The following is a 20,652-nucleotide window of genomic DNA, read 5'->3' as shown; positions in this document are numbered from 1 at the left end:
CATTCAGGTGGACTCAGGATGGAACTGGAGCTCCACGAGGCCCCAGGAAAGTTTTATTTTACAAAGAAAAAAAAAAAAAAAGGTTATTTAGCAGGATAAAACCCAACAAGCCTCCCTTGTGCAAGGCTGCTGTTGGTTATGGGGGGCTGGGATGGTTGGAATCAGCTCCACCACCTCCCAGACTGGGTTTTTCCACATCAATAATGTGAGATTTGATCCCACTTTGTCAAACCTCACCTCTTTCATCCTGTTCTCAGGGTGTTTTTTTAAACCCTTTGGATCTGCCCTGGTGCCTTTTCTCCTTCCCTCCACCCCAAACAAAAAAGAAACCCAAACGTGGAACTGGTGCCACTCCCTCCCTCCCCTGCCCAGGTAGCCTGGGGCTGTCCCCAGCTGGGCCAAGCTTGGGGCTCTCTGGGACATTCTGGGAGGGTTGGAGATGGAGAGAGGCACCAGATCTCCTTCCTCAAGAAAATCCCAACCCCTTCCTCTGTAATTTTCCCAAGTGGAAGGGTTTAAGGAGTGTTTGCTTTGAGGCAAGGTGAAAGAAAGTTGAAAATAATTGGAGCTCCTTATCCCTTTGCCTGGGCCCATCCACCTCTGGCATTTTTCCTGCAAACCCCACGGAAAGAAGGATGGCAGCAGCTCAGCTCTGCTTTGTCAGGGCTCTTTGCTGTGTCTTGAGGTCAGGGTAGGTTGTTTTTAATAGAAAAATGAACTTTTATTGCTTTTTAGCAACTAAAAGATTCTTTACAGCTCACAGGTGAAGACAGATACTTACTTCTTGTCTTGTTTCACTTGAATTCCATAAATTCTGATTGGTCCAGTCTTCCAGGGGTTCTTCCCACCATCCTCCCTCCCACTTTCAAGGCCTCAGTCCCAACTGGGAAGCACTTCCCAGGAATACTGGGCAAGTGCTTGCTGCTGGAAAAATGAGGTTTGTGCCTTAAATTTGGTGGGAAGATGGAGGAGAGCAGGAAAAACTCATTCCTTGAAGGGAACCCGTTGTTTTGTGGGATAACTGGAGCCTCTGGAAGGTGGGAGAAGCCCAGGGGGTGAGAATCCCCCCCTAGCACAGCCCGAGTCCATTCCTGCCCTGTGATTTTTCCAGCTGAACGGGAGAACTGAGAACTTCTGGAGAAGAAACTTCACCCTCACTGAGGGAAAGCGAGCAGCAGGCCTCTGGAGGAGGGGGAGCTGCTGGGAGGGAGCAGGGCTGGCTCAGAGCAGCCGGCCCCGGCAGTCGATGGCCCCGCAGCAGCACAGCAGCTCCTTCCCCTCCACGCTGCCAACCTCGTAGTTGTAATCCCAGGTCAGCTCCGTGCCAGCTCGGATCCTCCTGGGAAGGAAAAAACCCACACAGCTTGGCTGAGGAGGGTGCTCCAGGAAAGAGGAGAAGGGATGGGAGAAAGGGATAAAGTTTCAGGACTCAAAGATTTGGGAGTAAAACAAGAAAGGAAATTGGCTGCTCCATGCCTCACTCTGCCCTCTGGGAAGGTCTGAAACTGGTGGAAATCACAGCAGGATCTCCAGCACAACAGAGATTTCACCTTCCACCAAGGTTTCCTCTGCACAGGGATGATGAGAAATTGGGAATGGGGCTTCCAGGAGAAGGGAACACCCAGCCCTGGCTTTGAATCTTTGCTGTGAGGATTCACTGCACATGGCAGGGGTTCACCAGGACTCAAAGATTTGGGAATAAAACAAGAAGGGAAATTGGCTGCTCCATGCCTCACTCTGCCCTCTGGGAAGGTCTGAAACTGGTGGAAATCACAGCAGGATCTCCAGCACAACAGGGATTTCACCTTCCACCAAGGTTTCCTCTGTACAGGGATGATGGGGAATTGGGAATGGGATTTCCAGAAGAAGGGAACACCCAGCCCTGGCTTTGAATCTTTGCTGTGAGGATTCACTGCACACAGCAGGGGTTCACCAGGACTCAAAGATTTGGGAGTAAAACAAGAAGGGAAATTGGCTGCTCCATGCCTCACTCTGCCCTTTGGGAAGGTCTGAAATTGGTGAAAATCACAGCAGGATCTCCAGCACAACAGGGATTTCACCTTCCACCAAGGTTTCCTCTGCACAGGGATGATGGGAAATTGGGAATGGGGTTTCCAGGAGAAGGGAACACCCAGCCCTGGCTTTGAATCTTTGCTGTGAGGATTCACTGCACACAGCAGGGGTTCACCAGGACTCAAAGATTTGGGAATAAAACAAGAAGGGAAATTGGCTGCTCCATGCCTCGCTCTGCCCTTTGGGAAGGTCTGAAACTGGTGAAAATCACAGCAGGATCTCCAGCACAACAGAGATTTCACCTTCCACCAAGGTTTCCTCTGCACAGGGATGATGGGGAATTGGGAATGGGGTTTCCAGGAGAAGGGAACACCCAGCCCTGGCTTTGAATCTTTGCTGTGAGGATTCACTGCACACGGCAGGGGTTCACCAGGACTCAAAGATTTGGGAGTAAAACAAGAAGGGAAATTGGCTGCTCCATGCCTCACTCTGTCCTTTGGGAAGGTCTGAAACCGGTGGAAATCACAGCAGGATCTCCAGCACAACAGGGATTTCACCTTCCACCAAGGTTTCCTCTGCACAGGGATGATGGGGAATCGGGAAGGGGGTTTCCAGGAGCAGGGAACACCCAGCCTGGCCATGGAGCCAGGTCCCACCAAAGCCCAGGAATTCTCAGCCCCTCCCAGGACTCACTTGCTGGCAAAGAAGGCGACCCAGGGGAAGCGAAGGTCGTGGGTGTCCACGAAGACGTTCTGCACAAAGAGGTTTGGGGTGCAGCTGTGCTGTAATGGCAACAGAGAAGAGCCTGAGCTGCTGCCCAGGCAGGGAGGCCGAGCTGCCAGCACTGAACAGAGCCTTTATAAACAAGCAGCATTCCTGGTCTGCCCGCCACATCCAGCGGAATGCTGCTGGAACAGGCTGCACGCCCGGGCTGAGTCATAAGATCCACACTCAAAGGTAACGGGCTCTGGAAGGAATGACAGGGCCATTCCTGCTCCCACCAGGCTGGAGCAGCTGTTTTTTCACTCAGGAAGATGCATCATCCTCCCAAAGCTCTTCCTTCCCCACTTCTCCCTAGCCTTGGGGAGGAGCAGCCCCCTGAGCAGACAGCTCAGCCCCGAGGTGTGCCTGTAAATGCTCATTTTATCTTTGATACCTACCACCAAAGGCAAACATCAAGTCAAGTGGACTATTTAAAACATAATCCTCACTGCAATTGTATTTATTTTTAGGCTGTGAAACTGTGTAATTACTGCTTAATTGTCATATTTCTCTTTCTCCTAACGAAATAAGGGTGAAGTGTGGTGTCACATTTTAGTTAAATGGTTTGCTCTGTCTCACTCCTCAAAAATGTTTATTCCAAGCCTGTGACCCTCCCCTGAAGTACCATGGATCTGCAATCCCATTGGCCCAAGTTTTATTCTGTGCCCACTTTGAATCTCCCTGTTAAGCTCTGGGGGGAGACCACAGACTCTCTTGCAGCCCTTTGCTCTCTCTTGGCCCTTCTCTCCCTCCCCCAATGTCCCAGGGTGATGTTATGATCCTTGTATCCCCATTCCTGTGCTCTGTTTATGCTGGGTGTGATGTTCTGTGCCTCCAGGACTGGCTCTGAAGAGTCAAAGTTTTGTTTTGGTTTTGTTGTCAGCCTGCTCACCCACGGCTGGTGGGACACAGAGAAGGGACAGTACATAGTGCAGCTTTTACTTTTTGCTTGGCTCTTGCTTCTGCTCCTGCTCATTAGTCAGTTTAGCTCAGCAGTCCGAATTTTTCCCTGGATTGTTTCTCCTTTCCCTTTTTTGGACCCACTCGAACCTGCTCCAGACTGGGACCTGGCAAACACCAGGAGTTTGCACCTTGTGGCTGCAGCAGCTGCCCCAGTGCTGGAGGGACTGATAATAGAGCCACCACCCCCAAGAGAGACTTTCTGAATTTATCAGATGGGACCTTTTTAGAGCAGTGACAGAGTGTTGTCACCTGGTGTTGTTCGAGGGGTGCTGTGCCTGTTAAACAAACAGATTCTTTCCACTTCTCTTCAAGGAATCCTTCCTGAACCAGCTGGCAGGAGGGGCTGTGTGGGTTTGCTATCTGCAGGGGCCCCCTTTGGAGGCTTTCTCCCAGATTTGCCCTAAACCAGGACACCCCCTTCTCCCTCAGAAACCAGCTGCTCCCAGGGCTGACACCCTCATCTAACCACCACCCTCAAAATCCACCTGGAGCCTCCTTTATTGCCCGCCACTACCACCCAACACACAGCTTGGGGAGCCTCCAGGGCATCTCCCAGAGCAGCTGCCCCAAGCCCAGCGACTCACGTTGAGGTAGCGGCCCAGGTTGCCCTCGAGCTTGGCGTCGATGATGTAGCAGTTCTCCTCGCCGTCGTAGAACTGCCGCGTGCTGCGCCGCACCGGCCCCGCGCTCTCGCCCTTGTCGGCCGCCGCCAGCGGCGTGGATTTGATGGCGATGCCGTGGGTGGATTTCAGGGCAAAGCCTCGGGTGGATTTCACAGCCACCTGTCTCTTCACGGGACCTGCTGGGAGATGGGGGTTGTCCAGCAGTGCTGTCCCCTGAGCCTGCTCCATTCATGGCTCCCTGAGGTCAAACATGGCTCCAGGATGGCTCCTGGGTGTCACGGGCATGTTTTATAAAAAATCCTTCTGTGGGATTTTTCTCCTGAGAAGCTGAGAGGCCTCAGAAATGAAATGTAAACAATAATTATCTGCTGCTGTGGAATGCAGCAGGTGCATCCTTGATTGGTCTCATGTGGTTGTTTTTAATTACTGGCCAATCCCAGTCTGGCTGTCTCAGACTCTCTGGTCAGTCACAAGATTTCATTATCATTCCTTTCCTTTCCTTTTCAAGCCTTCTGATGAAATTCTTTCTTCTATTCTTTAAGTATAGTTTTAATATATAATTTTAGTTTAATATACATCATAAAATAATAAATCAGCCTTCTGAAACATGGAGTCAAGATTCTCATCTCTTCCCTTGTCGGGGTTGCCTGCAAATTCAACACCTGGGATCAACCCAGCCCAGCCTGCAGACCCACCCACTGATGCTTTTTCTTACAATACCCAAAAATATCTGCTTTTGAGGAGCAGATTTTGCAGTTTTGTCTTGCTAAACACACAGGGAAGGCTCCAACCTTCCTGGAACTGGCAGGACAACTTCCTGGAGCTCAAGGACACAGCAGGAGCAGCTGCTACGGACTCACGAGCCCTTCCTGGTGCTTTCCAACCAAAACTTCTCACCCTCAGCCCTGCTCTTCCCCCTCACCTGACCCAGATGATGGATTTTTCTTGTCCTCCCCTTCCTCCTCCTCGGATCCTGAGGAAATGGTCTGGATGTCATCGCTGTCGTTGGCTGTGCCCGGGGCCTGCCCTGCCCTGTGCTCCTCCTCGCTGTCGGTGCTGCTCGACACCATCAGCACACTCTGGGGACAGGAACAGCTCCTGGAGTGCATCCCAGCCTCCCTTTTGCCCAGGAATATGGTGCTCTCCTCCAGCTGACCCCCTCTGTTCCCACCCTTTGGAAGGGGATCCCCCCTCAGGGCACCACATCCCCAGAGGTCAGTGTTTGGAACACCTGTGGGGTTTTGCTGAGTTCTGCTTGAGATCCTGGAGCATTAGGGGCTCAAAAGGAAGGGAGAAGTCCCCAAAAAGCAAGGACAGTTCACCAGGATGCCTTCCTCCAGACTGGTTCTGCCAAACAAAGGTCCCAGGTGCACAAATCCAACCCAAATCCCACACTCTCCTCAATTTTGATTGTTCAGATCCCCAAAATCCAAAGGAAACCGACTGCCCTCCAGGAAATCACAGCTACAACCACAAACCCTGTGCTCAACTGGGAACCAAAGGCAGAAAAGAACCCAAAATAAGGCTGAAGAAGGGGTTTGGGGGAGGTCCCTCCCACCTGGGGGTCCCACTCACCGCTGAGGGGGGCGGTGGGACCAGGGATCGCCGGCGGTTCTGCAGCAGCACCGTGCCACTGATGGGCCTGCGGATCCCCTCCAGCCTGGGAGGGCAGGGGTTGTAGCCATACCTCCTGCCCAGGGTGCCCAGCCTGCAGGGACAGGGCAAGAGCAGGTCACACCTGGATCTCCAGGCCAAGTGGAAATTGTGCCACGGGACGGGAAAAAATGATTTAAGGAATCTTACCCAGGAATTCTGGTTGATTCTTCAGGTTCCTGCAGAGGGGAGAAGCACAGATGATTGGAATCTCTCCCTTCTCAAACACTCTCCAGCCTTTCTGTGGAATTGTTCCCCAAAATGCCAGCCCAGGAGGGAGATCCTGTCTGTCCCCACACTCAATGTGACACCCAGCATGGAGATGCCCCTCGCTGGAGGACTCCAAGTGCTCTCCCTGGAGCAGGGGGTGGACAGGGACCACCTCCATGGCCCTGCTGTCCCCTCCCATGTCCCTCAGGTCCCCAGGCAGGAGGATGTTCAGCTCTGCTCACATCAAGTGACTTCTGCAGCCTCTTGTGCCACAAACTCCCTCCTTGGGAGGGGAAAAGCACCTCCCTGTCCTACCAGAGAAGGCAGGGGAGCTGAGCACAGGGACATCCAACAGCCCCTGTGGATGTGCTCCATGGGGAGAAAAGCCACTGGAGCAGGAGCACCTCCCTGCCTTTAACTCTCCCGTTCCCTCATCTCTCCCTCACCTCCTTCTTGGGTGCCTTTGCCTCTCCATTCAGATCTCCTGGAAGTGTGGAAGCACAGCCCTTCTCCCTCTCCGCAGGCATCTCCATCTTCACAGCCTTGGCTTCTCCCCCTTCACCCACCCTGAAGGACGAGGCGCCATCGCTGTCGTGCAAGCTCTCAGCCACGCTGTTGGAGCTCAACCACGAGGCCACTTTGTTCTTGGAGATCTCCTCAGACACGGGCAGCTTGCAGGGAGGGGCCGTGGGGGGCTCCTCGTGCCCGAGGGGCCGCGGCAGCCCCGAGTCCTTGGAGGCCGTCTCCGAGGGGCCGTGGTCGCGCTGGCCGCGCGTCTGCCGGCGCGTGGCGTAGCTGCGCAGCACCGAGCTGGTGTTGAAGTTCTCGTCCTTGCAGAAGTTGTCATCGGAGCTGTCCTCGTTGGATTCCTCCAGCTCCTCCGTGCCCGTGTTCTCCTCGTCGTCGTCGTCGTCCTTGAGGTCCACGCCGCTGTTGTCCGAGGAGCACTTGGCGTCGCTCTCGTAGCCCTCCTTGAAGTTCTCCACGCTCTCGATGTGGTCCAGGTTGGCAAAGTACTCGTCACCCATCTCCAGCCCCTCTTTGTCAGCGAAGTCATCCGTCAGGATTTTCCCTGGGAGGGCAGAAAATGAAAGGTGAGTTCTCTCTTTTATCTTTTCCAAAGCTCACTGAGGAGAAAACAGGGGTGACACCGCTTGATTCCAAAGGTGGGCTGGGAAATGACAACATAACCCCGTTTCTTGATGTAACAAAACCCTGAAGTTTGTGGCTGAGCTAAAATCGAGATTTTCAGCCCAGAAATCTCTACAGAGCAGCTCAAGCAGAGCCTTGGAAGGGCTGGAAGAGCAGAGAGGCAGCAGCTCTGGCTGTGCCTGTGGGTGGCTCCGTTCCAGAGCCAACGCAACCCCAGAGCAACTTCTGCATCTCGTGGGCTGTGCCAGGCCCGGCCGGTTTGCTGAGCACAGGAAGCAAGGCTGGGGTTGGGCCACCTCAAGGACAGCCTGGGGGACATCTTGTGACACTGGCACTGCCACCACAAGGGTTCTTGCAGCATTGGGCAAGTTCATCAGCTCAGCTTTCACCTGCCAATCCCCAAAACGGGCATGGGAGGAGCTTCGCACCCCTTCTGCTGCACTTTGGAATCATTGAGGTTGGAAGAGCTTCTGAGTCCCACTGTTCCTCCCAGCACTGCCAAGGCCACCACTGAGCCTTGTCCCCAGGTGCCACATCCACGTGCTTTTGAGCACTTTCAGGGACAGTGACTCTACCACCTCCCTGACCACCCTTCTCAGGGAGAAATTTTCCTGAATGTGCAACTTAAACCTCCCCAGGATATTGGAGAGGGCCCAAAGGTCCCACCTGAGCCTCCTTTTCTCCAGGATGAGCCCCTCAGCTTCCTCAGGAGTTCTCCAGACCCTTCTCCCTGTGCTCCAACCCCCTCCCCAGCTCCATTCCCATTTCTGGCTACCCCTCTTTCCACAGCAGAGTTTTCCACGTGCCAGGTGAGCTCCCACCTGCGTAGATGCAGACAAAGGAGCCCTTGGCGATGTCGTCGAGGCAGCGAATGCCCCAACCTTTGTTCTGGGTCTTGAAGAGCTGCAGCCGCACCTGGAGGCCGTGCTGGACCAGGCGGTTGGTGCACATGTTCACGTTGCACTTGCACCTCTTGTTGCACTCATAAACGCTGGAAGAAAGGAGAAGGATGACAACTTTGAGGGTGAGGAAACATCCCAAAGTCCGTGGCTGTTGGCAGTGCTGGGATTAAGCACAGAGATCAGAGGATCAAGCTTGGAGCAAGACATGTTCTGGATGATCCTCAAGGCCCCTTCCAACCCAAACCATTCCACAGCTGGCAGAAGAACCACGAGCAGAGGCAGGTGGTCACATCTGCACTGGGATACCCAGGATCAATTCCCTCTCAGTGGATCTGGGGCTGCTGCTTGTGAGGGCTCTGCTCACCCTGTTGGAAGACATTCCTCCAGCCGCTTGTGCTGGTAGCCTGAGTTGGGGTTGATTTGCCCTCCTGGGGTGCAGCCGCTGGCCTGGATGGTCAGCTGGTGACAGGCACACTTAGATCTGCAGGGAGACACAGGAAAACCCACGAGATCAGTCTGGAGACAGGAAAATAAATCACATCTTTAGGCAGAGATAGGCACAAAGGGTTTGACTTGGAATCAAACCAAGAGAAGCGGTTTGATTCCACTCCATTCCAAGAGAAATTGTGGATTTTTCATCTCTGGAAGTGTCCAAGGCCAGGTTGGACAGGGCTTGGAGCAACCTGGGATAGCAGAAGGCGTCCATGCCCATGTCAGGAGTTGGAACTGGATGACTTTTAATGTCCCTCCCAACCCTGCAACGGACTGACCCGGATGGGTTTAAACCCCAGAGCGGACCCACCTTGGGGTGCTCCCTCACACAGCCCCCAGTGCTGTCCCCTCACCCAGGAGCAGTCACCTACTTGTCCCTGCAGCCATCCTTGCAGTCACAGCCCACGAGGAACTCCCAGCTGGTGTTGATGTAGACCCCTTTCCCGGGGATCCTCTCCTTGCTGTAGGCCACCTGCGGCGGCGGCGTGTTGTCGATCTCGTTGACGCACGACAGGGGCACGTCCTCCTTGCCCTTGGTGATATCCGCGATGTAGTAGTAAGGCTTGTAGGGCTGGAACTTACGATCCACCAGCACGTAGGGATCCAGGCAGAACATCTCCAGGAACAAGAAGTCGCAGTCTGTCTCGAAGAGGTAGCGCTCGATCTCGTGCATGGAGCGCAGGCAGAGCCCGCAGGGCGTTTTGTAGAGCACGTGGAAGCCCATCTTGCGGTTGACGCGGCGCCGCGCCGTCATGCGGCGGAAGTCGTAGAGCAGCGGGATGAGCAGCGGGTTGCGGCTGCGGTACTGGTCGCTGCGCACCTGTCACAGACATGGTTTATGAGAAATCATCCTTTCCTTAGCATTTTTCCTCCTGAGAAGCTGAGAGGCCTCAGGAACCAAAGGTAAACAATGATTATCTGCTGCTGTGGAATGCAACAGGTGGATCTGTGATTGGTCTCGTGTGGTTGTTTCTAATTAATGGCCAATCACAGTCTGGCTGTCTCAGACTCTCAGTCAGTCCAAGCCTTTGCTATTCATTTCCTTTTCTATTCTTAGCCAGCCTTCTGAAGAAATCCTTTCTTCTACTCTTTTAGTATAGTTTTAATATACATCATCAAATAATCAATCAAGCCTTCTGAACTTTCTGGTCTCTTTCCTCGTCCCGGGTCCCCTGCGGTCACCGTGACACTCACCGGCCTCACCCGTGCCAGGCAGGCGTAGCTGCACACGTGGGGAAGGTAGAAGAGTTTCTCCAGAGGGGCTCGGTAGGACGGCTCGTTGGGAACGCGATCCATCATCCCGTGGAAGGGCTGCGAGGGCACGCTGCTGGCGACGCTGCGGGGAGAGATGGGGTGCTCGGGTTAGGAAGGATGCTGGGATGCTTGAGGAGGGTAACAAGGCTGGGGAGGGGTTTGGAACACAAGCTCTGTGAGGAATGTTTGAAGGAGCTGGGGGTGTTTAGCCTGGAGAAGAGGAGGCTTAGAGGTGACCTCATGTCAGAACCCAGAACTCCTCTGACTGCCCTGGAGGACTCGAGACCCTGCCAAGGAGATCGTAGACCAAGACCCCAGTGCCTTTGATCCTGACTCATGGAAAAATAATTCCCAACCTTTATATGAAGAATTACAAGCCAAAAGAGTTTAAGTAGAATGCTAGTGAATTTATCACAGGGTGATAAAAAAAATCCAAAGGAAATCGACTGCCCTCCAGGAAATCACAGCTACTGGGCAGTGCTGGGGGAGGCTCCATGAACTCAGAGGCTTTTCCAGCCTCAGTGATTCCACCACTCCACAATTTGAGCTGCTGAATCCCCACCAGAAACCCACCAGCACACTCAGGCCCCACGTGTGACCCAACATCCCAGATGGACTCACGGATGTGTCCCACCCAGAGCTCTGCTCACCGGTGCTGTGGGGCTGGGAGGGCTCTCCCAGCTGCTGGGGTGTCCCCGAGGACAGGGGAGGATGGGGACGAGTGCCCGGAGCCCACGGAGCCAGGACGGAAGGAAGTGCTTTTCTTGGCCACTTGCTTTCTGCCCTGGGCCAGCTGGGTGTCGGAGCATCTGCAGGAGGGAAGAAGAAGCTGATTTGGAGCATGGAAAAACAAATTAACACTGGGAATTAAAGTAACACTGCCCCACGGAATTCAGAAACCCAGGAGAATCCCAGCAGTGGCTTTTTTTCCTACTAAGAGTGAAAATCAGCCCATTTCTGGCTATTTCTGCTACAGCAATCCCACAACCGCTCCGAATTTCAGAACTCAGCTGCAGCTCCAAGTGACTTCTGATTCTGAAATGAGGCAAAGGTAACAAGGATGGCCAAGGCCTTAATCCCACGAAGCTGGACAAACCAGGCCATGAAGAAACCCCTGGGTCAGCAGAAACCAGCTTCTAGAAGCTCAACCAGGCCTGAGTAGGAGGAACAAATCCAGAGGATTCTCTTGCAAGGACTAAAGAACAAGGTAAGATTGTTCAAGGGAATGTAATAACATCCCTGATGAAAGAGCTAGCAAGGGCTCTAAAAAAACAGGTTCTCAACCCATTCCAGGGGTTTTCAATCAACTGCAGGTTTCCAAACCATTCCAGGAAGTTTTCAACCCATTTACATCAATAAAACACAAAATTACCACAAACCAGCTGCTGAAGAGGAAAAACTGTGAAGTTATAGGGGTGAAAGGGAGGAGACAAAGAGAGCAGGAAGGGATGAGGGTTTCTGCCAACAGCTGCCTGAAAGCAAAGTGTTCAAACACATCTCAAAAAAAGCAAGAGGAAAAATGGGCTCAAACCAGTCAGAAGTGGTGACAACACCAGAAAAACTTGAAAGAAGGGGGGAGAAACCCAGACTTTCCTCAGAGGAAACAAGACACCAGAGTGAGGAGACTGTTCTCAGTTTTAATAATCTGAAATCCAAGTGTTTGAACCCCCAGAATCCCTGGGACAAGCATGGACACAGCCAGGCCTGGCTGCCTCCTCCCCCTGGTCAGGGGCAGTTGGGATTTAAGGGCAGGGAAGCAGCTGCACAAAAACCACGTCCTAAAACCAAGCCCAAGAGGGAAAAAATTCCTTGTAAAGCACTGCAAGGCCTGATTGGGAAAGGATTTGGTGATGGCACATGGGGCTGCAGGGCCAGCTTGGTTGTCTTTGTGTTGTGACACTGCCCATGGTCCCGGGGGGGCCCAGTCCCAGCCCAGCTCTTCCCTGCACATGGGGGACCTGCAGGGGTGGGGGCCCAGCTGTGCATTCCAGGACCTCCTTCAGCATCCAGGATCTTTCTGGAACTATGGAAAAGGTGATTTTCTTGTGGCTTCCACTCCCAAATCCTGGTCAGACCAGCACAGAGGGAGCGTTTCCAGGGGTAAAATGGGTTATATTGCACTGCTGATTGGAGAGGAGCCCCCAAGACCCCCGGCTGGGGCAGGTGGGGTTTGAGCTGCTGCTACACCTGGAAAGCCTGTGGGGAGTAAAGATTGACCTCCTGCACAGGCTGCTCACACCTGGGACATGTCCTGCCTCCCTGGTGCCCCAGCAGCAGGGCACAGGCAGAGCAGAAAACGTGCTGGCACGGGGCCAGGCGCCCGTAAATCCGCATGGGAAATCCACAGTGCTGGCAAAAATGAACTGGGAGAGCCTCTCCCTCCCCTAAAAAGTCCCCGAGCACATTCCCAGGTTCCCTGGTGTCCTCCAACACACTGCCTTCATCACCAAGCCGAGTTCCTCCTTCCTCCAGGCCTCCTTCAGCCTGCAGCTCCGGGAATGTCCCCTTTGGGCCCCTGGCAGCGGCTTGGCCGTGGATTGCTCCGTGCCCACCGGGACCGACCGCTGATCCCGAACTCCCAGCGAGGTCAGCGAGCAGGTCAGTCCGAGTGGAGGGACACAAGGCAGCCGGGGGCCAGCGCCTGGATCGTGACACGAGGGAGCAATTCAGATCGTGGGAAGAGAAAGAGCAAAGGTCTCATTTGGAAAGGCAAGTGCGAAGCTTTAGCCCTGAGGAGGAATATTTGGCTCGGGGAGTTGTTGGCTCTCAGCTCCCGCCCCCAGTGATTCATCCAGCAGCTTTAGCTAAAAGTTTTTCCCCAAAATTATGGCTAAAGCCATGGAGGACACACCTGCACCTGAGGATTCCTCTGCACAGAAAAGGTGGTGCCTGAGAGAGCTGAGTGCTGGAGAGAAGCAGAGGTGGAAGGTGCTGGAGGTGGCTCTGGTACTTACTCCATCTCTGCAGGCTGAGGAGACGTGGGACGTGCAGCTGGCTCTGGAGTCTTGTACTGGGGACCAGCTCCTGCTAAATCCTGGGTGTACTGGACCACAGGGCCCTTGCTCCTCACAGCACCTGGTGGGGAAGGTAACAAACCAGAGAGTCAACAGGAGAAATCCCTAATGTTATCCCAAGTTGGATGTATGGGCTCCAAGACACTGACTCGTTCCTGGAAGGAACCAGAACAGAGGGATTTAGGATTAATGGTGGATCACCACCGAGCTCGGAGCACAGCAACTCCCCCAAAAATTCTGGTCACTTCACCCAAGTGCAGTTTGGTTCTGTGGCATTATTCCAGGAGAAAAATCCCACTGGAAATCTAAATCTCCTATGCCAGAGGACAAAAACCCTGGAAATATAGACCTCCTGTGCCAGGGGAAGACTTGCTGGAAATTTGAAATCTCCTGTCAGAAGAAAGTAAAAACCAAAACCTAGAAACTTGAAATCTCCAGGAACTCTGCTAAAAAACCCACCAAACCCAAACCACCCTGCAGTTAAATCCCAGGATCTAAATGAAACCAAAAGATGCCACCAACCAACGTTGGGACGTGTCCTGGTTTGCCCACTTTGCTTCTTTTCCTGGGTGGAAGCTGTGGAAGCTTTCATGCTGAACATGGGCTCGAGACGTGTGGAACCTCTGTAAATCCACTCACAACGTTTGTCCTCGTGGGGGAAGGAGAAGGAAACACTTGCAGTTCCCATGGGAAGAGCTTCCTGGAGTGAGACATTGAGAGAACACAAGGAGACAACAATGAGGATTGACAAACAGCAGTCAGAACAGACAATAAATTGTCAAAGCCAATTATTTATGTTGAAATCTCTAATCAGGTATTAGGGAAAATTTCTTCCTGGAAAGGGTGTTCATGTCCTGGCAGGGTGACCAGGGCAGTGGTGGAGTTACTATCCCTGGAATTGTCCAAAACCCCTGTGGATGTGGCACTTGGTTCAAGGCCTCAGACTCCAAGATCTCAGAAGTTCTTCCAACCTCAACATTTCCATGTTTAGCAAGGAAAACAGAATTGATAGATCTCCAGCTTCAAATTCAATCCTAATGGGAGAAGGGAAATTCCTACCAGGAAAAGGATTTTCACCAGACTTCCATCCACTTCTTCCACTCTGGATTTCCACCAGGTGCCTTCCCACTCAGTTTTGATCAGCTGCCCGTTCTTCAGCAGTACCATGGGCCGGTTGGGGTAGGCAGTGATGTATTCCTCAATGAAATCCCGACAGGAAACATCCTCAATGTCTTCCCAGGCTTTTTTCACTGTTTGGAAAGGGACACGTGGGAGAAAGAGAATAGGAAAAAACAGAGAGAACATTGAATTCTTTTTTTTTTTAATTAGGGTATCCCAGGTGCATTTTTCCTAAGGTCAATCAAGGGGTGACCCCGAGGACTGGAATGTTGATGGTGAGACATCCTGAAGCCACCCTGGCAATAAACCAGGATTTCAGATGTCTTCAGGCTCAGCAAAACAAGGGACACACCCGTTTTTGGACCTTCCCAAAAGCTCTGCAGGCCAGCAGGGCCAGGGATCACTCACGTGGCCGGCAGACCGGGTACAGCTCCCACTCCTTCACGTACGACGCGTAGCCGTCGTCGAAGAAGATCAGGAACCTGGAAAACAAACTGGAATCAGGCATGGGAGCTGAAGAAAACACTTCTCACACCATGGAATGGAAGTGGAGAACCTCTCCTGCTCCTCCTGGAGACAGCACAGTCATGGATGAGGACACAATGAAGAGCTCCAAACGCTCCCTGTGCTCCCCATGGCTGCTCAAAGGGGACAATTCCCAGCCAGGTCATTTTCCTCTGCTCCAAATCCCCTCTGTGCCCCAGGAAAGGGAGATAAAGGAAGAGAAAATGTTTCATTGCTGCTGGTTTCTGCAGGGAAGATGGATAAGGCACCCACTGAGTGCCTCTGAGTAAGGGCTCCAAGTCCTGGAGCTGTACAAAAGCTGCAGGATGAGGGATCAGCATCACAACCAGGAGAAAAGTTACAATTTGAGTACCAAATTCAGCTCATTTTCAGTCATTAAACACAAATTAGAGAAAATCCAGCACAATTCACATCAGACCCAGGGGGATTAAACCCTTTAACAATCACTTCAGGAAAACCCCAAAACTTTATTTTAATAGATCAGAGCAGCCTTGCCCTTCTTTTATTCCCAAAAAAGCTGCTCCAAACCTGCTCTTTCTCCTCCTGAAGAGCTTTGGCATCACCACTGCCACTCTGCCCTGCCAGGGCTCCTATTTCCTCCTGTTTCATGCCTCAAGCAGCCCAGACTCAACATTTGAGTGATAATTTGAATAAATTAGCAGATCTAATTTCTGACTCAGGGCCATGAGCAAGAGTGGAAGCTCCACCCTGAGATAAGAAAGATGAAGAAAGTCAGAATGGCATTCCTGGGAAGGGCTCAATTCAGCACCTGAAGGGTATTCAAATAAACCCTTTTATTTCTTGCCTAAAACAAACAAAAAAACCCCAAAAAAACCCAGAGATGGAGGTGGGTGAGAATGGGAAATAAGGAATACCTGTCTTTATTCTTGACATTGGGGGTCTCAGCCACGATCCCAGCATAGAGCCACATCTGATTGCCATCCTTGTACCTGGCCACCACCCTCCTGCCCACGTGGTGCCTCTCAGCAGAGGGGTGGTAATCGTAGGCAATGTGGTTGCCCGAGAGCAAACTCTTCCCTTTGTTATCAAATTTCACTTTGTATTTCTTGCCAGCACCTGGAAATACATTTTAAGGCAAACGGGAGATGAATCAAGGGGAAAATAAACAAAAAGCCACGTGATTTCACAGCAGAATTCCAAGGCTCTGGGTCACTCTGAGATCCTTTATTCAGAATTAACTCAGAATTCATTTCAAAGCCTTTCAGGATTTAATTTGGAGGGTGAAGCAGTGGAGGTGTGCTGCTCCCACAATCCCTTCCAGGTGACATCAGGTGCTGTGACACCTTTTAATCCAGGTTTCCCCCCCCCCAAAAATCCCAGGAGAGCCCCATGCATGGCACATACCAACTGTCTGGATGGCAATCAACGTCCCCTTGTGCCACGTCTTGGTTCTTTTTTTCCCCAAAATCCTCATGCCCACTTTGAGGTCCCCATCAGTGTTGAGATCATTGCTAGGGGCTGCAGGGACAGTGATGGGCTGGGCAGTGCCAGGAGGTTCCTGAGGGGGTTGTGCATCTACCAAGGGACAACAGCAGAAAGTCAGTTCTAAATCAGCCAAAGCACAGCTGGAAGCACAGTTCTGGAAGAATAATTCCTGCTTTTCTTCCCCTCAGCCAGCCCAAGTGCCTCTTTTTTACTGAATGGAAACAGCTTGGAAAAAAAGCAGGAATTCAGAACCAATACACCCTAAATTAAAATACCAGTTTGGGATCAATAAATATGAATGGAGATCTCCAGCAGGGACAGCAGATCATTGTTTTCCCATTTTGGGAAGCAAAGGCTCAGGGCACAGAGCCCCTGAAAGCTCCCACACCTTTCTGTGCTTCCTGCATGTTGGTTTTCTTGTTTACAGCATCCATGAATTTTGCAACATCCCGGGCAGATTTCCTCATGGCAGCCATTGCTTCCCTCAGCTGGAGGAAAGAAAAAGGAAACACAGAAAAACTTTTGGTTTTTTGCACCTAATACAATGGTGTGTCTCAGGAAAAACCCACATGAGGAAACATCTCTAGCCAGGGCATCCCCACTCACCAGACTCTGATCCCTGGAGATTCTGGGAGTGCTGCTGCCTGTGAGTGAAGAGAAAACAGTGCTTTAAAACCTTTTTTTTTTTTGTGTGTGGAAAAAAATCCATCCTAATTAAATCACAGAGAGCAGAGGGGACAGGGGAAAGTGCCCATCCCAAATCCCTGCCAGGAAATCCAGCTAGACAAGGCTTTTCCTCATGAGGGATCATTTCATGGGGACAACAGTGAGGCAGGTGGGAAAAGTTGAAATCCCAGTCTGGGACTCCAGGAATCCCGGGATTCCAGGAGTTCTGGGACACAAACAGCATCTGGCAGATACTCCCCTTGAGTGTCTTAAAACCTTTTTTTTTTTGTGGAAAAAATCCATCCTAATTAAATCACAGAGAGCAGAGGGAACAGGGGAAAGTGCCCATCCCCAATCCATGCCCAGACAAGGCTTTCCCTCATCCACCTTCCCTCATGTGGGATCATTTCATGGAGACAACAGCGAGGGAAGTGGGAGAAGGGTGAAATCCCAGTCTGGGACTCCAGGAATTCTGGGATTCCAGGAGTTCTGGGATACAAACAGCATCTGGCAGATACTTCCCTTGAGTGGTTTAAAACCTTTTTTTTTTTTGGAAAAAAATCCATCCTAATTAAATCACAGAGAGCAGAGGGAAGAGGGAAAGTGCCCATCCCAAATCCATGCCCAGACAAGGCTTTTCCTCATCCACCTTCCCTCATGTGGGATCATTTCATGGAGACAACAGTGAGGCAGGTGGGAAAAGGGTGAAATCCCAGTCTGGGACTCCAGGAATTCCGGGATTCCAGGAGTTCTGGGACACAAACAGGACCTGGCAGATACTCCCCTTGAGTGGTTTAAAACCTTTTTTTTTTTGTGGAAAAAATCCATCCTAATTAAATCACAGAGAGCAGAGGGAACAGGGGAAAGTGCCCATCCCCAATCCATGCCCAGACAAGGCTTTTCCTCATCCACCTTCCCTCATGTGGGATCATTTCATGGAGACAACAGCGAGGGAGGTGGAGAAGGGTGAAATCCCAGTCTGGGACTCCAGGAATTCTGGGATTCCAGGAGTTCTGGGATACAAACAGCATCTGGCAGATACTTCCCTTGAGTGTCTTAAAACCTTTTTTTTTTTTTGTGGAAAAAATCCATCCTAATTAAATCACAGAGAGCAGAGGGAACAGGGGAAAGTGCCCATCCCCAATCCATGCCCAGACAAGGCTTTTCCTCATCCACCTTCCCTCATGTGGGATCATTTCATGGAGACAACAGCGAGGGAGGTGGAGAAGGGTGAAATCCCAGTCTGGGACTCCAGGAATTCTGGGATTCCAGGAGTTCTGGGACACAAACAGCATCTGGCAGATGCTCCCCTCGAGCTAAGAGCATTCCCTTATCCCCACCCTTCCCCTGGCCCTGCTGGGGACACTGAACTGCTTTTCCAGCCTGAGTCCACGCTCATGACATCGTCATCCTCCTCGTCGGGGATCTCGATCACTTCCGTGGCTGCTGGAGCCTCGTCCTCCGAGCTGCTCTCCCGGTACTGCAGGCCCATCATGGAGTACAGCTCCTTGGCCAGCATCTCACACTTGTCCATGGCCCTGGGGGAGGGAAACCAGCTGTGCCTCCTGAATTCCACAGGAATTGAGCGCTGAGGGAGCGTAAGAGACGGTCTGGAGTTTCCTTCATGAGCCTCACAAGGGCCCTGAGGAGCCCTGACAGGAGCCCTGGCCTGGCTGAGGGGGACATTTCCTGCCAAGTGCTTGTTGCTGTGCTTTCACTGCTTCAAACAGGTTCTGAGAAATGGTGGCTTGTCCTTACACGCCTGCACTTGGCCCACAAGTTCTGACAAGAGGTGCCCTGGCCTTGCACGCTCCCCCCTGCCTCACAGACCAAGGGGTCTCAAAACAGTGGCCCAGGAATCTTCCCCACCTTTTGGCCACTTGCTTTGGATTGAGACTGTATAAACTGGAACTTTCTGAGATGAATTTGGTGAACCTCCATGGATGAAGGCAAATCTAGACCATGAGGATTCTGTCTCATTGGTAGCTATATCCCCCTTCCCCTCCTTCCCTTTCTATCCTTTTTTTCCTTTTCTGATCCATCTATCACATTTGCTGTTGGCCCTCAATAAAGGTGCATTTGTTGTGATTAAACTGACAGTCCCTGCTGTTTGTCTTTTGCACTTTTGGGATCTGGAAATGAATCATTGCTTGCCCTAGCACAGCAACAGGGAGCTCTAAGCCAGATGATGGAAATGTCCACAGGAAGGGTCTGAAGGCTTGGGGGGAAAGCTGCCAGTGTGCCTCATTAACCAGCCACCCCGTGGGTCTGCCCTGAAGGGAATGGAGCAGCCCCCCACATCCCCCTCCTCACAATTCCAGGCCCACACACCTCACAGCATCACCAATGAGCTGGTCAACGTGGGCCACCTCCTCCTCCTTGTGCCTCATGCACTGCTCCAGCTCCTCCAGCTGCTGCTTCCACTGCCTCACCCACTTGGAATTCTCCACTTCTTTATCGATGATCTCCCGCAGCTCCTCCATGGAGATTCCCAGCTCCTCCACCACCTCCTGCTGCAGCTCCTTGATGTCCTGGCAATCCATCTCTGCCGCACTTGAGGAAGGTGAGGAAGAAGAGGTTGAAGAGGGAGATCATGGCAGCTCCCTCAGCCTTTCCCACCTTCCCCTACCCCAATGTCCCCTCTCAGCCCCGCCAGGTCCCCTCACAGCTCCCCCCACCCCCTGTCCCCTCACACTCTCCCCTGTCCCCTCACACCCTCCCCGGTCCCCTCACAGCCCCGCCAGGTCCCCTTAGTACCCCACACCGGGTCCCCCTCATCCTCTCCCAGCCCTGTCCGTCCAGCCCACCCGCTCGCAGACCCTCACAGACCCTCCCGTTCCCCTCAGCCCCGGCCGCCCCTCCTCACTCACCGCCGCCGGTTCCGGGGAACCGGAGCAGAACCGGAGCGGAGCCCGGCGCGGCCGCGCGTGACGTCACTTCCTGCGCGCGCGTGGCGCCCCCTGGCGGACCCGGGATGGGGGGGGGGGGTAGGGGAGAAATCCCAGAAATTCGGGAATAAATGAAATAAATGAATTCCTCTGGAAATCGGGGGATAAATCCCTCGGGAATCGGCAATTCGGGGAACTGACCGCTGTCCCCGGGAGCTGCCGTGAATGGCCGGCCCCGTTTAGGTTGTAAACAGCGGGAAAGCCGCGGTTCCTTCCTGAGGCGGTCGCCGTTCGTTCGTGAGGCGGCCCCGGAGCCCCGGGACTGTTCGGGGCCGTTGGAGCCGTTACCGAACCCCTCCAGAACGATCCTTTAACCGCCACCCCGGAGGGGTTTGAAACACGACAGGCAATGGGGGAAATTGGGGAGAAATGGGGGAAATTGGGAGTAATGGGGGGAATGGGGAGCAATGGGGGAAATGGGACACAATGGAGGAAATGGGGGAAATTGGGGAGTAATGGGGGAAATTGGGGGAGAATGGGGGAAATTGGTAGCAATGGGGGAAATGGGGAGTAATGGGGAAAATTGGGAGTAATGGGGCAAATGGGGAATTCAGTGGGGGGAAGTGGGGGAAATGGGGAGAAATGGGGGAAATTGGGAGTAATGGGGGGAAATGGGGGAAATTGGGAGTAATGGGGGGAATGGGGAGCAATGGGGGAAATGGGACACAATGGAGGAAATGGGGGAAATTGGGAGCAATAGGGGAATTGGGGGAGAATGGGGGAAATTGGTAGCAATGGGGGAAATAGGGAAATTGGGGAGTAATGGGGAAAATTGGGAGTAATGGGGGAAATGGGGAATTCAGTGGGGGGAAGTGGGGGAAATGGGGAGGAATGGGGGAAATTGGGAGTAATGGGGGGAATGGGGAGCAATGGGGGAAATGGGACACAATGGAGGAAATGGGGGAAATTG

The 20,652-nt window shown here is 52.6% G+C and overlaps 1 protein-coding gene across 4 annotated transcripts; it reads right to left on the bottom strand.

Annotated features, from left to right (window-relative positions):
- Positions 1-696: 696 nt before the first annotated feature.
- On the bottom strand, positions 697-19,731 carry SETDB1 (SET domain bifurcated histone lysine methyltransferase 1). 4 transcript variants are annotated; one of them, XM_059871447.1, is made up of 23 exons: positions 19,665-19,731; positions 19,126-19,348; positions 18,166-18,332; positions 16,735-16,772; positions 16,517-16,616; positions 16,048-16,218; positions 15,558-15,759; positions 14,566-14,639; positions 14,098-14,288; positions 13,561-13,738; positions 12,979-13,099; positions 10,675-10,833; positions 9,965-10,106; positions 9,142-9,590; positions 8,643-8,759; positions 8,198-8,367; positions 6,671-7,296; positions 6,165-6,193; positions 5,937-6,069; positions 5,284-5,440; positions 4,323-4,537; positions 2,707-2,795; positions 697-1,339 (listed from the first exon to the last, which is right to left on the bottom strand). In XM_059871447.1, exons 2-23 carry the CDS (start codon positions 19,335-19,337, stop codon positions 1,222-1,224), a joined length of 3,858 nt encoding a protein of 1,285 aa, XP_059727430.1. In that variant the 5' UTR covers positions 19,338-19,348; positions 19,665-19,731; the 3' UTR covers positions 697-1,221. The 4 variants fall into 4 exon arrangements, with proteins under 4 accessions (XP_059727430.1, XP_059727431.1, XP_059727428.1 ...); XM_059871448.1 differs by having other exon boundaries at positions 4,323-4,540; positions 18,169-18,332; XM_059871445.1 differs by having other exon boundaries at positions 4,323-4,540; positions 19,126-19,347; positions 19,665-19,705.
- Between the last annotated feature and the right edge of the window lie 921 nt (positions 19,732-20,652).

Source organism: Haemorhous mexicanus, chromosome 31 (genome assembly GCF_027477595.1).
Source record: "Haemorhous mexicanus isolate bHaeMex1 chromosome 31, bHaeMex1.pri, whole genome shotgun sequence".
NCBI lineage: Eukaryota > Metazoa > Chordata > Aves > Passeriformes > Fringillidae > Haemorhous > Haemorhous mexicanus.
Note: the sequence above shows the minus strand (reverse complement) of the source record. Positions and strands in the feature narration are given on the sequence as shown.

Excerpts from the sequence above, each read along its gene's own strand:
- SETDB1 (XM_059871445.1), bottom strand. The coding sequence starts at position 19,337 with ATGGATTGCCAGGACATCAAGGAGCTGCAGCAGGAGGTGGTGGAGGAG. Across the intron at positions 18,333-19,125 it reads CTCATTGGTGATGCTGTGAG|GGCCATGGACAAGTGTGAGA; the intron begins GTGTGTGGGCCT and ends TCCCTCCCCCAG. Across the intron at positions 15,760-16,047 it reads GATTGCCATCCAGACAGTTG|GTGCTGGCAAGAAATACAAA; the intron begins GTATGTGCCATG and ends ATGTATTTCCAG.